General features: G+C 39.8%; 2 protein-coding genes across 12 annotated transcripts in view; one reads left to right on the top strand and one right to left on the bottom strand.

Annotated features, from left to right (window-relative positions):
- Positions 1-14,154, bottom strand: part of KANK4 (KN motif and ankyrin repeat domains 4) — a 146,427-nt gene that overhangs the window by 71,092 nt on the left and 61,181 nt on the right. The window lies entirely within an intron of this gene.
- Positions 1-14,154, top strand: part of PATJ (PATJ crumbs cell polarity complex component) — a 155,527-nt gene that overhangs the window by 112,479 nt on the left and 28,894 nt on the right. For all 11 annotated transcript variants that reach the window (XR_012836477.1, XM_075759208.1, XM_075759207.1 and 8 more), the window contains exons 31-34: positions 1,499-1,591; positions 6,171-6,242; positions 6,759-6,876; positions 7,481-7,614. Coding sequence is in view for 10 of the 11 variants with exons in the window: in XM_075759208.1 (XP_075615323.1) it covers positions 1,499-1,591; positions 6,171-6,242; positions 6,759-6,876; positions 7,481-7,614 (417 nt within the window). In the remaining variant the exon portion in view is untranslated. The remainder of the gene's footprint in view (positions 1-1,498; positions 1,592-6,170; positions 6,243-6,758; positions 6,877-7,480; positions 7,615-14,154) is intronic.

Raw genomic sequence — 14,154 nt, 5'->3', positions numbered from 1 at the left:
AGCAAATATGCCTTAAACCAGGGTCTTGCATCATTGCATGGAGTTGCAGGACAGGATGAGACTATGTTGTGGTGTAATACTGTGGGCAAGCTACCAGAAGCAAAATATTTTAAAAATTAATTACTGTAAAATATCTGTTTTAAAAAGTTTCATCAGAAAGCCGCTAAATGAGATTATTTCGTTGCAGTACTGAACAGAGTGAGCCCCTGTACGAATGCAGAGGTACTTCACATGCTCAAGTTTCTGTTGAGACATTTGCATAATTCTCATTGTGCACTTAAATGTAAAATGTCTAATGGAAATTCTGAAATAACTTGGCTTGTAGGACTGAAAATCTTGAAATTTGATTCGTTGCACCTAGTCTATTTTGCTTTGCAAGAGGGAACAATTCCAAATGTGGATCAAAGGCTTAAGTGTAATAAAACTATTTTAAAATAAAGGTAATCAAAATAATAGATAAAAAATCTTTTCAGATTCAGGACATGATTGCTTTAAAAAAAGGAAGGAGAATTAACATGTTAAACTTTACAAGTAATGGAATTAGTGATACTCTAACCTTTAAATTCTAACTTAACGTTTTCTCTGAAAAGATGCCATTTCCTATCTATCTTAAGTTTAATTGTCGGTGTGGAAAAGAAATAATTCTTCTTGCAGGCATATGCTTCTTAAATACACGCTACCTGTTATCTAGAGAAAATACCAGAAAATCCTGATCAGACAAGCTTTTCTACTTAGTATAGTGCTATTTTATGCTTCAAGGGCCATTTTTGTTGGGAATCCTATATGGAAAGAGAAAAACTTCATGCAGGAGAAAGTTCTGGAGCACATGTTGGTGAAAATACTTAGGTCTTTAGGGCCATTACCTTCATCTGCTGGTTCTCTCAGTCACTGAATGTCATTTGCAGTATTCTCACAGTGACGTGCAGAAGTACCTGAATCCTGAGGCTTTGTTTGCAGTTGAAGTTGAGGATTGTGCTCCAGTGTTGGCTTAAGCCTGCTGGGCTTGGTGGCCATGTGCTTTAACCAGAAGAGCTTCAGCTTTAGGTTCCTCCAGGGTGCAGCACTCAGTCGTGCTTTTACCAACCTGTTCAGACTGTATGAAGGAAATTGGGTTTCCTTTCACGCCCTGAGCACGCATGAGACTCTCCGTCCCGACAGAAGTCTGGAGAAGGCCTCTTAATACAAACTCAAAGTTTTCACAGTTGATAGGAATTAGTCTGGCCTTGGAAGCTGACCAAGCACCTAAGTCCTAGTATTGGACTATCTTGTGGTACTTTGGGTTGGCCAAGTGGAGACCAAGGTCTGTCTTTCAAAACTTGTATCGCTTATTTGTGTCCTGGCATTAGGATGCGTTAATTGTGGATTTTTTTACTTTTTCATGCTGCTACTTGTTTAGAAAAACAAAAGAAAAGGTAAAATTGCCTGATTTTTTTTTTTCTTTAGCTATTATGGCGGATCATAGCTCTGTTTAAAAAGTGTTATCATTCCTTTCTGCCAGGATCATGGTGGCACTGAACCTGCAAGCAGTGAAGAAGATCCGAGTTTGGAAGTTGTCATGAAAAGCTTGACTGATGAGGAATCCAACAAAGCTGTAAGTGACTTAAAGTGGTATTTAATGATGATTAGAGCTTAGAAAATGGAGGCTCATTGGCTTAATTTGTTTTCTCTCTGCCTTTGTGTTGGAGTATTACAGCACACATTTGTCAAATAATATGCAGTATGTGTAAGAGCAGAATCAAGCTCTTAGCTTTACAGTCATAGACTGTTTTAATGAACTAAGTACTCAGTATAATTTGTTAAAATCTTGAGATAAGAGTTTTTATGTAGCATTTTGGCCCTCTCGAGTTCTTTCTCAGTGAGAGGTTTGAGTTTCCACTCTTGCCATCCATGTGTGACAAACTTCAGAAAAAAAAGTGGTCTGTAAATCATATTCTTATTTATATTCATAGCTTCATAAATTCTAAGGCCAAAATGTCTATTATCATAATATAGTCTTGCATCCTGAATAACATAGCTATAGAGTTACTCTCAGTAATTTCTACATCAAGCCCATAACTTCTGGTTTAATGTGGTACTGTCAGTGTGCACTGTAATAAATACTGAACTTCTCATTGGTACAGATGGAGTTTTTTGTTGTTTAATATGTCGGGATTGTGCTTTATCAGAAATCTGAAAGTCCTTCAGGGTGCAGCTCTAATCTCTTTTTTTGGACTGTATGTAAAAGTTTAATGGAAAACTACTAACCATGCTGAAGAGTGACTAACTTGAGGTACATAAAATTTGCTGAGACAGTCTTTTTGTCCAACAGCCTACTCCTTTTTCAGGGAGCACGTCAGCTGAGGCTTACAGTCTGTGCACAGTTTGTGCGTGCTGTCCTCAGCTAAGGAAACCTGACGTTTCTGGGTATTTTTTTCTTAGATGTCTTCTTTCTGCTCCATCGTGTCTTTTGCAAAGAACGTCCTGGTTTTTAAAAAATATGAATTGAATATACATAATGTTCTATAGCTAGTAAGTATTTAATGAGTCTATTAACTCCAAGAGTTGGGAAGTGTTATGTGCAGTTCAAGCATCAGAATTAACCACCCATGTTATATGGATTGGTTGTGTTCCTAATGGATTACAAAAACGTTGGATTATTTGTATTTGGTAGCCTTGTGCAGAATCCTCCTTTGATGTGCTGGAATATAAATGAATCAGAGTTTTATTGTATTTATTTACAGGTGTAATTCACCTGGTTTTTTGCTGTTCTTGCTCAATGTGGCAAGAAGCTTTTGAGGGATTACAAGGTAATGTGAAAAATTGCTCAAAGGCTGAAGTGGATAAAAATATATAAAATGTATTGTACAAAAATGAACTCTTGGTGTAGGCTATTGTGCTGTGCAGCTTTTTGAAAGATATTAGAGGAAGCGCGAATTTAATGGGGAAAAAAAAAAATTGCAGCAATCCAAGATAGGTGTCGAGGGAAGATGCTGCTGGAACAACAGGGAACCCAGAATATATTGGCAAGTTCTTTTCAAACTTGAAGCAAGAAAGAAGGGAACTGCGGAGCCAAAGGGTAGAAGTTACAGTATTTTAGACCGAAAGGTGGAAAAAAAAAAAAAAAGAAAAAGATAGTGTTGGTGTAGGAGTTGTCTGGAACAGGACAATGGCAGAAAGGTAAGAGAAGACAAAGGCATGGATTTGTTGAGAGTCTCTAGGTGAGGAGAACATCAGTATAGTACTTAGTTTTTCCTTCCCGCTTCCATACTGAGTTATCTCATCTTTCCACTTAAATTGTTCACGTTCATCTTTCCACTTAAATTGTTCATGTAACTGGCTGCTACAATTTACTTTTTATCTTTGGAATTCAAAATGCTTTATCCAGCAGGCCAGTATTATTATCCCCACTGCAGCACAGAGGGGAAGCGACCTGCCTGGGTCACTGGTGAGACCACGAGGCAGCGAGCGTGTCACTCCTCTGGCTGCTGTGTAGCCCTGCCTTGGTTCAAGGGATATTTACTTAGAGGTGACTCACTGATTTTTCCATTAGATTAATATAGATACTGAAAAGTTAAGGGTAAGGAGATGGGTTTAGAAAACTATTTGAATGCCTATAGATCCAACTGCTCATTCCATAATGCCTCTAGTTGCGCCAACCCTTGGGTTAGAGGCATAAATGGATGAAAAATAGCAGCAAAAGCCAGTTTCATAAAGTCAGAGTTTTCTTTCAATCGGGATTTTAAACTACGTGGCAAATATTTCTAAGTGTATCTTATTTTTGTAGATACTCATGGTTGTGATCAGTCCCTTCTCAGCAGAAGGAAATGGGTTTGTAGTCATATTGACATTAAGATTTCACACTGCAGCACAGCACAAGACACCTCGTTATTTTGAAGAAAAGAGACTTCTCTGCAGTCTGTTAGTGACTATTGAGGCAAAAGAAAACAGTGCCTTGTTTTTTCATAGCACAATGGTTGCTACTAGAGCCTAATGCTACTTCACCGTTGTTATTGAATTTCTCAGTCCTATGTCAGGAGAAATCAGGAATGTGAAAGTCAACAAGTAAGATCAAGTTCACTGAGTAAATAAAAAGTATGTGCTTATCAGCAGAGATCTTCCACAAGTATGTACAGCTGAAAGCACGGGCAGGATCAGGATGTCTCACCAAGTGACAGCTGTAATAAAAAATTCACATCATCCTCTATTCATTCGTTGCTGATAAATTTGTCAGTGTCTCCCAAGATACTTTTTGTTGTCACTTCATCACTTTAAAAAAGTATAAAGTTATATAATGGACATCATTGTAGAATTGGATGATGGGAGGGAGGGAAAGAAAACTTTATTTCTGAACTGGAGCCAATGGAAGTGTTAGGCAAAGTCTGCATGCTTATTAGCTGAGGTTTGAGGTGGCCTGATAGAAAGTCGCGCTTTGCTGAGGACTCTAGCTATCTTGCTTCCCATAAGGTGTCATTGGAAAAGAATTGATATATAGGACCTTGAGGTGTTCTCAAAACTTTTAACTTCACAAAGGTGAAAATGGCTCGAGCAGTCATTGTGTGCGCTCTGAAGCATCTTGCATCATTGGTGTCCTGGCAGAGTGTGTACATAATTCAGTGTCCTCCACTGGGATAATTAAACTGATGCTTGGTATGTGAGAATGGATTCATTTTCCTTAAAAGATTTTAACTTGGAACAATAATCTGTCTTTACCACAAACAGAAACCGTGTCCTTGAAACATTGGCGAAGAGGAGGGGCTTTGTAAAAACACCTTTGGGTGCATTTGAGGGAATTGAAATAGATTAAAGCAGTCGGGTCACAGGCTTATGACAAATGCTGAGTGTACAATTCAGTGCATGAGGGGCTGGAAATCTTTTTATTTTGTTCAGATACCTCCAGCATAGTCTGAGTTAAATAGAGAAAATTACAGAGATTTAAAGGTGATGCTTGGTGCTTATTTGATGTGGAAGACGAGGTTTCAGATTTTAGTCACATATCAGAATGAAAAAGGGAAGTATGAAATGATTTTTCATCGCTCATTAAAAGAGTCTCATAAAATGACAAAGCAGTCTTCCCATTTCTCCCCTGACACCTCTGATAATACAATGAGATCACCACTTTATCTTTTTTCTTCTTATCCATTTGGCTAAGAGTTACAGTTGTATAGTTACAGCAAGCTTAGAAAAAAATGCAGGGGAAAAAAAGTCTGTGGGCCTTGACATGATTTACCATAATAAAACTCCAGGAAACAAGGCCAGTGTTTTCAAGCTTGGTTACCTAAAATTTGATTTACGTAATGCTTTTTAAATGTATGAATTGTCATCTTAATTAGAAATTCTTTTGAGATGCAGAATATCTCTGTTGTCTTTTGAAGTTGGTACTCAGCTTTTCTGAAAACTAGGCTGTTTATCAGGTTTTTTTAACATGGGGTAAGATAATTAACTAATACTGTGATCAAAGTGGCCCAAGCTTGGCTAAGAACTAACAAGGGGAGGACACTGTAACTGTCTGGAAGCAGCTGTAGAAATAGGAAAAAGAAAATATTTTTTAGTGTACTGCAAGGATATGGAAAGAAATGAGGATACAACTGGAGCCTGTGAGTGCAGTGCCATTGTTTGAGATATTTATAATGAGGCTGGATGACGCATTTTAAGCGGTTCCTTTATTTAAGTGCTGGCAGCATACTCAGTGCTGCTGAGGGCTACCAAAAAGGGAGGGGGAAGGAGAGCACAGACTACTTTGAACCCCTTCCTGCTGTAGGCACCAAAGGGTCTTACAGCTCCCTGTGTGCTAGAGCCTCGGCACAAGGGTACCTGCGCGTTTCCACGCAGAGGGGAATTGCTGTCCCGCTCGCCCCAGAGCACGCACTCCCTTCTTTAGAGCTTCATATCGCTCAGGAACAATATAGACCACGTATGATAATCTGCTCCCAAAAAATTCCTTCCTTACATTGCATGCCTTCAAAGCCGTTGGGTGTGGTTTCAATAATTCTTGATATTCCCTGTATTCATACTAGCTTTTCCTCTTTCAAGTTCTGGGCTTCAGCTTTGTGTTGTGATACGAATGTACTTACACGAAGAAATATCACTGTGTTTGCCTAGAACCATCACGTTGAGTTTTGGAGGATATTTTATTTAAGCTAATGAGACATTTTCAATACACCTTGCTTTTTTTTTTTTTTTTGACTTTTTAGGATGTGAAATGTAAAGCTGACAAACCAGTGGTGGCAGATCAGCAGGAAACGGAGGAGCAGCTCCCAGAAAATGTATGTGTGTGTATGTTAACCAATAAGGGGGGACAGTTCTGGGGCTTGATCTAGTTGAAGATTGAGTGGGAAGGAGTTAATTGGGGAGACATTAAAATCCTTTTCTTGGTGGAAACTTAAAAAATTACTTGCTTCTCTTTAAGTATACGGAAATAGTCACACAGGCTAATGTCAAGGATGTACTTTGCTGTTTAAAAGTAAAAAAAATCCAAATAACATCCAAATGCACAACAACATCCCCATGTTATTTGGTGTGAGAGGCACAGCTGAGAAAGGTGAAGTCCTGTCCCTGCTTCCTTCGTGAGCATTTCTGGAAGCACACTTATCCAGTCATCCTGATTTTCCACTTATTTATGAAGAGAATGTTTTCAGTTCATCTGTGCTTATTGCTTGTTTCCCTACTGTTGACTCAGTGGATTTAGTAAGGTACAATAATCAACAACTAATGATTATGTCCCCATAACATGCCTTTCTGTGATTGATAACTGATCTCTTTTTCTTCTGCTTTGCTTTTAGGTCCTCAACCAGATCAAACAATCCAAATCTTCCACAAAAGTACCAGTCAATTTACAGGAGATACCCCTGGTGCCAGCCCCTACTTATCTTTCTCCAGAGGCAGAAGTCACTAGCCATAGTATGAACCAGTTATTTTTTCCACTAATATGGTGTATATTTAATACCCTAACCCAGGATGGATATTCTTCTTTTTTTTTTTTCCAGTTAACTTTTGCCAAAATTTTTTTCTTTGAAAATCCAATAACCTATTTTAAGTTATTTTATGAAGTGTATTTTTGTCTCATTTTACAATTTTTTAGAGCTTGAAGGTGTCTTTGCTCATTTTTTCTTGACTCTTACATACAAAGGCATCATTCCCCTTTTTAATTAAAACAGAATGAAAGGCATTCGGGGACATTCTGCCCATTCCATGGTCCTGGAACATGGCCTTACCTGTCCTGAATGGAGTACACCTTGCCATCGTGATCTGAATTGATTGGGTTATAACTGAATTAGATGTCCTCCCGGACATTTATGCTGAACATTCACTCCCAGAACTCTAGAGTCATTCTGATTTGGAGACGTCAGAAGTGACTCAGACTACTCTTCTAGTTTGATTTAGTTTGGTAACGGTGAAGAGCAAAACACAAAGCTTAATTAGTTGCTCTCGTACGATTCCTTTGATGGGTTTTGTTTTCTCATTGAATACTGTGACTTATTTCTTTACCTTTTCATGTTCTTAGGTGTCTTTCCACCGTCATTGCCTGTGGATCCAGCAACATGTCCTATAGTTCCGGGCCAGGAGATGACTATAGAGATATCTAAGGGTCGGTCAGGCCTAGGACTCAGCATCGTCGGGGGGAAAGACACTCCACTGGTGAGTTTCTGTTAAACTCATATTTACTGTGTCTGTTAAAGAATGGGAGACAAAGAAAGAAAACATAGAAACTAATGATGCCGTTAATCTGTAATTGCTTTAATGAATTGTTGAGTACAGGAAGGAGAAACCAGCGACTTCAATCTCCAATAACAAATTGATAATTTTGCCTTTTATCAGATCCCTTGTTTTCTGTTCCTGTTTAAATTGAAAGATTTGCGTTTCAGTAGTGCTTTCTGCTATGGTCAGAGTTTACAAATACGTATTCTTTTTTAACTATTGTGAATCAAGAGTTTCAAGCAGGTAAGTTACCAGAATGATTGGACTAGAAATTAATGTCACAGAAATAGAGCTAGTTCAGCAAGGTTAACACCTCTGTCTTGAGAGCATAAATGCTTAGTAGCTGTTTAAACAAACTGTGATTTATCTCCCTGGCAGCAAAAGCCCTTGCTGAACAGTGGTAAACCAAAGGTAATCTCTTATTGCTTTCTGTGTCTTTTTGCTTAATCTTGCTCTCAGCTATGCTGTTTTTTAAAAAATGATCTTCAGCTAAATTAAAATGTATCAGTGCAAGTGCAAACTCAGCAAGTTAGTTATGCTAAACCCTTCCCTGCCTCTGCTATTGCTGTGTCCACTCCACTTTCCATTTAAGTGATGCTATGTTACAGTATAACAGAATGTCAGTTTGGTTTTTTTAAATGTCAAATTCAGTTCTTTCGGTCCACAGATCTGTTGCAGAGGTATCTTTACTGGGTTCTTGTGAATCCCCTGCCGCAGAGACACTCAAGGCAATAGAGCTGCTCTGTGATGTGCAGTTGTTCCCAAAAATGTCATGGTGGTGCATCATTAAGCAATGAAGTGCTGTGTCAGCAGCTACAGACAGTTGCAATGTAGTAATCCTGTTCCAGACCAGGAAAATAGAAGGAAAAAAAACTCCAAGGAAGTTGAGAGGACAAAAGAAAGTTTTGTTTTGCAAAATAAGGCTGTATCTTTTACAGTATTAAAGCTGAAATTGGAAAAGGTTCAGCTTTTGGCCCCATTTATGCAAGTTTCTGATTTTGTAGAGTTTGGATGAATTGCTCTGTTTCGCATGGAGATAGGTCTGAGTTATGCTGAAGGCTCAAACCTATATGGTTTTCACTCTGTCTAGCCACATGCGGTTTTCTACCCAGTCCCTTTCTTGTCAAGCTCCTCAGTGTCGAGTAAATTCAAATAAGAAATTCAGCGTTAGACATCTCTCTGCTTTTTCATTTAACAGGAATTTGGAAATAATACATGGCACTGTCAGACGCAATCTGGTACATGTCTTTCATGAGATTTTAATATAAATAAATGAAAATTATAAATATCTGTTTTACAGAACATATGAGAAAAATGCAAAGGATTTTATTCTTTGAGTAAATGGTTTTGGTTAAGTATTATACTTTCATTAGTTTATTCATTAAAGTGTCCTCCTAGGAATTTATTTTAAAAGATCTATGCACGTGATTGAGTAATTGAAGTTCATGAAGGGAGGGAGCTCTGACCTTCCCACATTTCTGAGCCCTGCATTACAATACCTACAAAAATGACTCCCTCTTTCTTTTCCTATTTCTGAACCTGCTCATTCAGTAGCAAGCCATGTTGTTTCATAGGAAACAAGCCACTTTTGTGAGACCACAGTCTAATCTGATCCCTTACCATGTGCCAAGACCCTCTCCGGGATTCTCCATAACTTGCTTATCCAAAACGGTGTGTACAAACCCTTCTCTTCAGAGCAGGAACTCAGAGTTGGGTCTTTAGCTGGTGAGATGGTCATAGCTCTGACTACTTTGTACTACTGATCTCCCCCAAATTATTTTGATGCCTTCCTTTTTTTGCTGTGAAGTCAGAAAACCTTCTGTTAAAGAGTTGAAATGAAGCTCACATAACATAATGAGGAGTAAAAGAAAATAGTACCCAACACTGTAGGAAAGTTTCTGTCTTGGAGTTTGGTGGACTAGAGAGGAAATGTAACAAAATAGGTACATGGAGCTGGGTGATGTATCTTATCTTGCTCTCTGTCATTTGTTTTTAACTCAGTTATATAGGTGGACATCTTTTGTATTTTTAAAAAAGGCAAAATAAATTTACTTACGGCTTTACTGGTTATGTATGTCTGATGCTTATGAGCTGTAGAAGTTCATCAGTTCTGAAGGTCTCATTGTGCAGCAGAAATTGCGTATCCAAGACCCTCTCTTTTCTGCAGTGTAGAGAAATTAAAATGAAGCTATAATAGGCTTCGGCAGTTTGGGTTTGGTTTTTTAGCTGTTTTTGAAATGGGAATTGTCAGATCAAAGTCAGAAAGAATGGGAGTAGCACTGATTGTAGCCTGTCTCTGCAGTTATGACACAGGGATCCTGTCTTTTGTACTCTGGTAGTTCAGCTGGCGTGCACAGACGATAGAGATGAGATGCCCTGACGGGAACACGGAAACGTGCTCCATTGGGGATGGGAAAGGCATGGCAGAATAGGGTGAATCTGCGGGACCAGTGTCTGTGTGCTGCACAGCTCCAGAGACTTTTTAATTTACTGTTTTGTCCTCTGAGAAAGCAAGACATGAACACCCGTTTCTTCCTCCTTTTTCCACTGAGGTATCTTTATTTCGTACCTGCGCAGGTGTGTAAGTGCCCATGAAACGACGAAGGATATGAACCCCAGTTCCTAGGATCTCAGAAGTAATTTATCAGCACGGGTGATACGGAGAGGCTGCTCCTCAGTAGAACTTGTCAAATGTGAGGAGGCTATGACAAGAGCGTAAGGGCCTCATCTACGTCGTATTAAAACACACTTGATCTAAAAATGCTTAACTGAGTGCTGGTAGGCAACACTGATGTGCAGCAGAATATTTTGGATCTTTCTTAAACACATGATGTGCAGTCCCAGCTTTTGGAATAATAAATCTGGCAGACTGCTAAAGGGACACACTGCTTCAAAATGAAATATAGAGTGTAACTTTCAAGTCATAACCTTAGGATTATCATCAGAAATCACCAAGTAGAAACTTGAAAAATGCAGCCTGTGAGCAGGGAGGTTAATTTGTTCAGGAGGTTGGAAAGTGATGTCTTAACCTCTGTGAAATGTTTTTTGTTGAGAAGATGACCATCCCGTTAAACTTGCAAAACCTTTCAAGTTGCATGTATTATAAGCACAGGCTGTGGCTGTGTGCTTGGGGGAGCAGGAGAGCATCAGCTGGAAAGGCATGCTTGTAGAAATGGCACGAGGAAGGAAGGACTGTCCTTGAGAGTTCCCTTCATGTTGTTGATCTTTAAACTACTCTAGCCCTTAAGCACTCCTATTTCATTTTATTCTAAGAGTTGTTTTTTATTTTTATTTTTTTCTTCACTGCCTTTCATTTCACTTTCCCCTGTACCCCTGAGAGAACACAACACATGGCCTCTGCTCTAAAGCAATTAAACTGCAGAGTGGAGCTGGCTGAAGTACAGGGCTTTCAATTTGTGAGAAGATTTTTTGTTGTTGTTGTTGTAGTCCAATCAAACTTGTAAAAGTAACCTCAGAGTGAGAATTAAAAAAAAAAAAAAAAACAACCAAAAAAGTGTTTTCAGAAACATCCCAAAATGAGGTTTGAGGCTCTATTTCTGCTCCGCAGGACACCGTCATCCCCCCGGTTGCTGAATGGTATATAAATGCTTGTCAGCTCCACCACTGCTAACAGCAGCCATAAACCTGACAGGGGTGTCATTGTCACTCGGCAGCTGCCGGCGCTCCCAGGGCACCTGAACCACTCCAGCTGCGGGACGCCCGGGATTCGTGAACGCAGCAGACCTGTTTGGGCAACGCCTGCGGTGCAGCTCTGAGCGCCACGGGCGCTGGAAATCCCGACGCGCCGGGCAGGACACTCATGCTTGGGCTGGCAGCTCTGAGCCTGGACGAGCCGTGACTCTTGGTGAGACGTGGAGTGCAGCTTTCAGACTTCAGCGTTGAGGGCGGCAAGCCAGTGCTGGCATGGCCGGCCGGCCCGAGGCCGCGCAGGCTGGGACCATGTGGGTACGGATAACTGGCCCTGCAGGATACAGGACTGGCAGCACCGGATAGTCCAGTTGTTCACTATAAATTTAGGAAATTTATAGTTATCATCAGTTATTCTCCTTTTGATTCACTGCATTCTGCTTAAGTTGGTTCAAGGCAAATAATTTAGTTTCAAGTAATGGGCTTTTTCCTCTAAAACTGTTTTGTCAGAAAGTTTCTATGAGGTTTTCTTCTTAAATCATCTTAAGTACAGGGCATCAAGGAATTATTTTAAAAAAGCTGTCCTGGTACTCCTCCAGATGGCATGTGGGGTTAAATTATTAGAACCCCGTTATCACCCCAGAGCGAGTGAATGCTGCAATGTCTTGTCCAGTTAGCGACTTGCAATGAGCCATTTTCTATAAAACAGGACTGTCAGTTCACAGGGATTTTATTCTTGGCAGTACACGCAAAGAGCATTGCTCTAAGATACAAACATTTTCCTAGTAGGTGGGAGCACTGTTTTGCTTCCAGCTGAATAATTTAGTAATGGTTGAGTTGATTACTCGTAGTTATTGACTGTATTTGCTGCCTGGGTGATTAAGACGCTCAGACGTGCCGGAGGGGATTCAGCAGTTTCGAGGCCGGTGGAGGCTGGTACAGGGATGTTCCCTCCAGGCAGAGTTAGAAAACCCTGGGAGGGGAGGAGAGCGAAGAGGCTCAGCTGGGGCTTGAAATCACAGTTAAGTACTGAAGAGGCACCTATGATATAAAAGAAAAAAAGATTGCAGGAGCGGTAACCCAGAGGCTCTTTGGAGGTAGAGGAGCTAGGAGGCAGTCATTATCTGAACCTTACACGGAAAGGAAGGAAAGAAGCATACTTTATCTTGTGTCTTTTTTATTGAAAATGGCAACAAACCTCATATGCAGAATTTTTATACTGGGTTGTCTACTTTAAATTTGGTAAATTTTTTTTTTTTTTACTTTTGCTTTCAGCTGACTTTAATAAAAAGCATTTTTAAGGCAATTAACAAACTTTAAGGTACTCCATCTGTCAAATAAAGTGATCCACAAAGCCAGGGAACTGGAACACTTTAGCAATGCTCCAAAAAGTAACAGAATATGCCTGCTCTCAGCTAATACTAGTTGGTGTGAGAGCTGGTAACGCCAGAGCTGGAGAGGAGAAAGCTTTTCTAATCACCTCGGTTAGCCCAGAAGGCTTTCTGGCTCGCAGCGGAGCAGGGGGAGCTTCGTGATGGTGGGGATGCAGTTTGACAGAAGAATATTTAGATTCATTCTGTCAGTCCAGGTGAGTCATACCTTGCATAAACCCCATCTGTTAAGGACGGGCAAGGGAATAATCAAGAAAACTGTGACTTTAAATTGCAGCTGTTCAAGACCCGATGTTTGCCCCTGGAGCTGTGAGGGCTAATTACCCTGCTAGGATCTCCACGCTGCCAAGAGCAGGCTGTTACTAATACCAAAGCCAAGTCTGATATCTCTGTTTTGTGCCATGCTGTAGTCAGCAGTGGGGACCTGCCTAAATGTGAGGACTGATGTGACTTCTGCGCTACTAAACAAACAGGTTCTCCCTTGGTTGAGCTTCCTTCCCTCCCTCCCACCTCATATTTAGATTCAAGCAAAAATAACTTCATCAGCTACAGACAGCTGAGATCTAAGCGACTTTGTAGACAGTCATCAAGTACAGCTAAAACTGAAATTCTTTTAGTGGAATATGCTTACCTTGTAGCTACAAATGAAAAGCAAGATATTGGCCTCAGGAGGGTTTCAGCAATATATTGGCTATAGATACTGTTCCTGTTGAGTATATCACACAATTAATGGAACAATAGAATGAAAAATGGTAATAGAAGTCCTAAGTTTTTAATTGTGGCTTGGGTATTGTAGAGGAAAAATTTGTGGTTGGGAGGGAAAGAAATGCAATCACTTCTTAACCATCACCCACATTTATAAAACAGAAGGCAATTTAATGACAGAGTGGTAAATGCAGTTAACTTGAAATTGTGAGGAATTACTTTGACTCTTGGTTGGATAATGTTAAAATGAAGTTGGTGAATTCATCATAATTCCAAAAGGACATTAGCTTACAACAGCATGAAAAAACCACACTGCTTTGTACATGAGTTATCACAAATGGGAATTAGAGTAGTAAGTTTTGCAAATCATGTATTTGATAGATCTTTGGCAAGGGTTTAGCTGACTGTACGGCTAGCTCGAGTAGCAGTGCCTTGCTTGAAGAAGTTGGTGTCTTCCAGGAGTGTAAATCAACCATAAAATTTAAGCTAACAATCTACAAGAGCAGTAGGACACGTCAGGATGGACTTCGGGAGTATCTTGCTTGCTGGTAGCTGTAACCACTGGCTTCTCGCTTCCTGTCTCTCTTGCATTTGGGATCTCATGCATTCTTTATAACCTGCGTTATGCACCGTACACTGTAAATTTTCATTTTTTTTTTATTTAATAAAATAACGAGAGTGAGAGAGTTAACATTTTAATATGTAGTTCTGTGTTTTATTATTCCCTCTAAAATGA

This window comes from Balearica regulorum, chromosome 8, assembly GCF_011004875.1.
Source record: "Balearica regulorum gibbericeps isolate bBalReg1 chromosome 8, bBalReg1.pri, whole genome shotgun sequence".
In the NCBI taxonomy this organism is placed as follows: domain Eukaryota; kingdom Metazoa; phylum Chordata; class Aves; order Gruiformes; family Gruidae; genus Balearica; species Balearica regulorum.
This window is presented reverse-complemented; position numbering and strand designations above follow the sequence as displayed.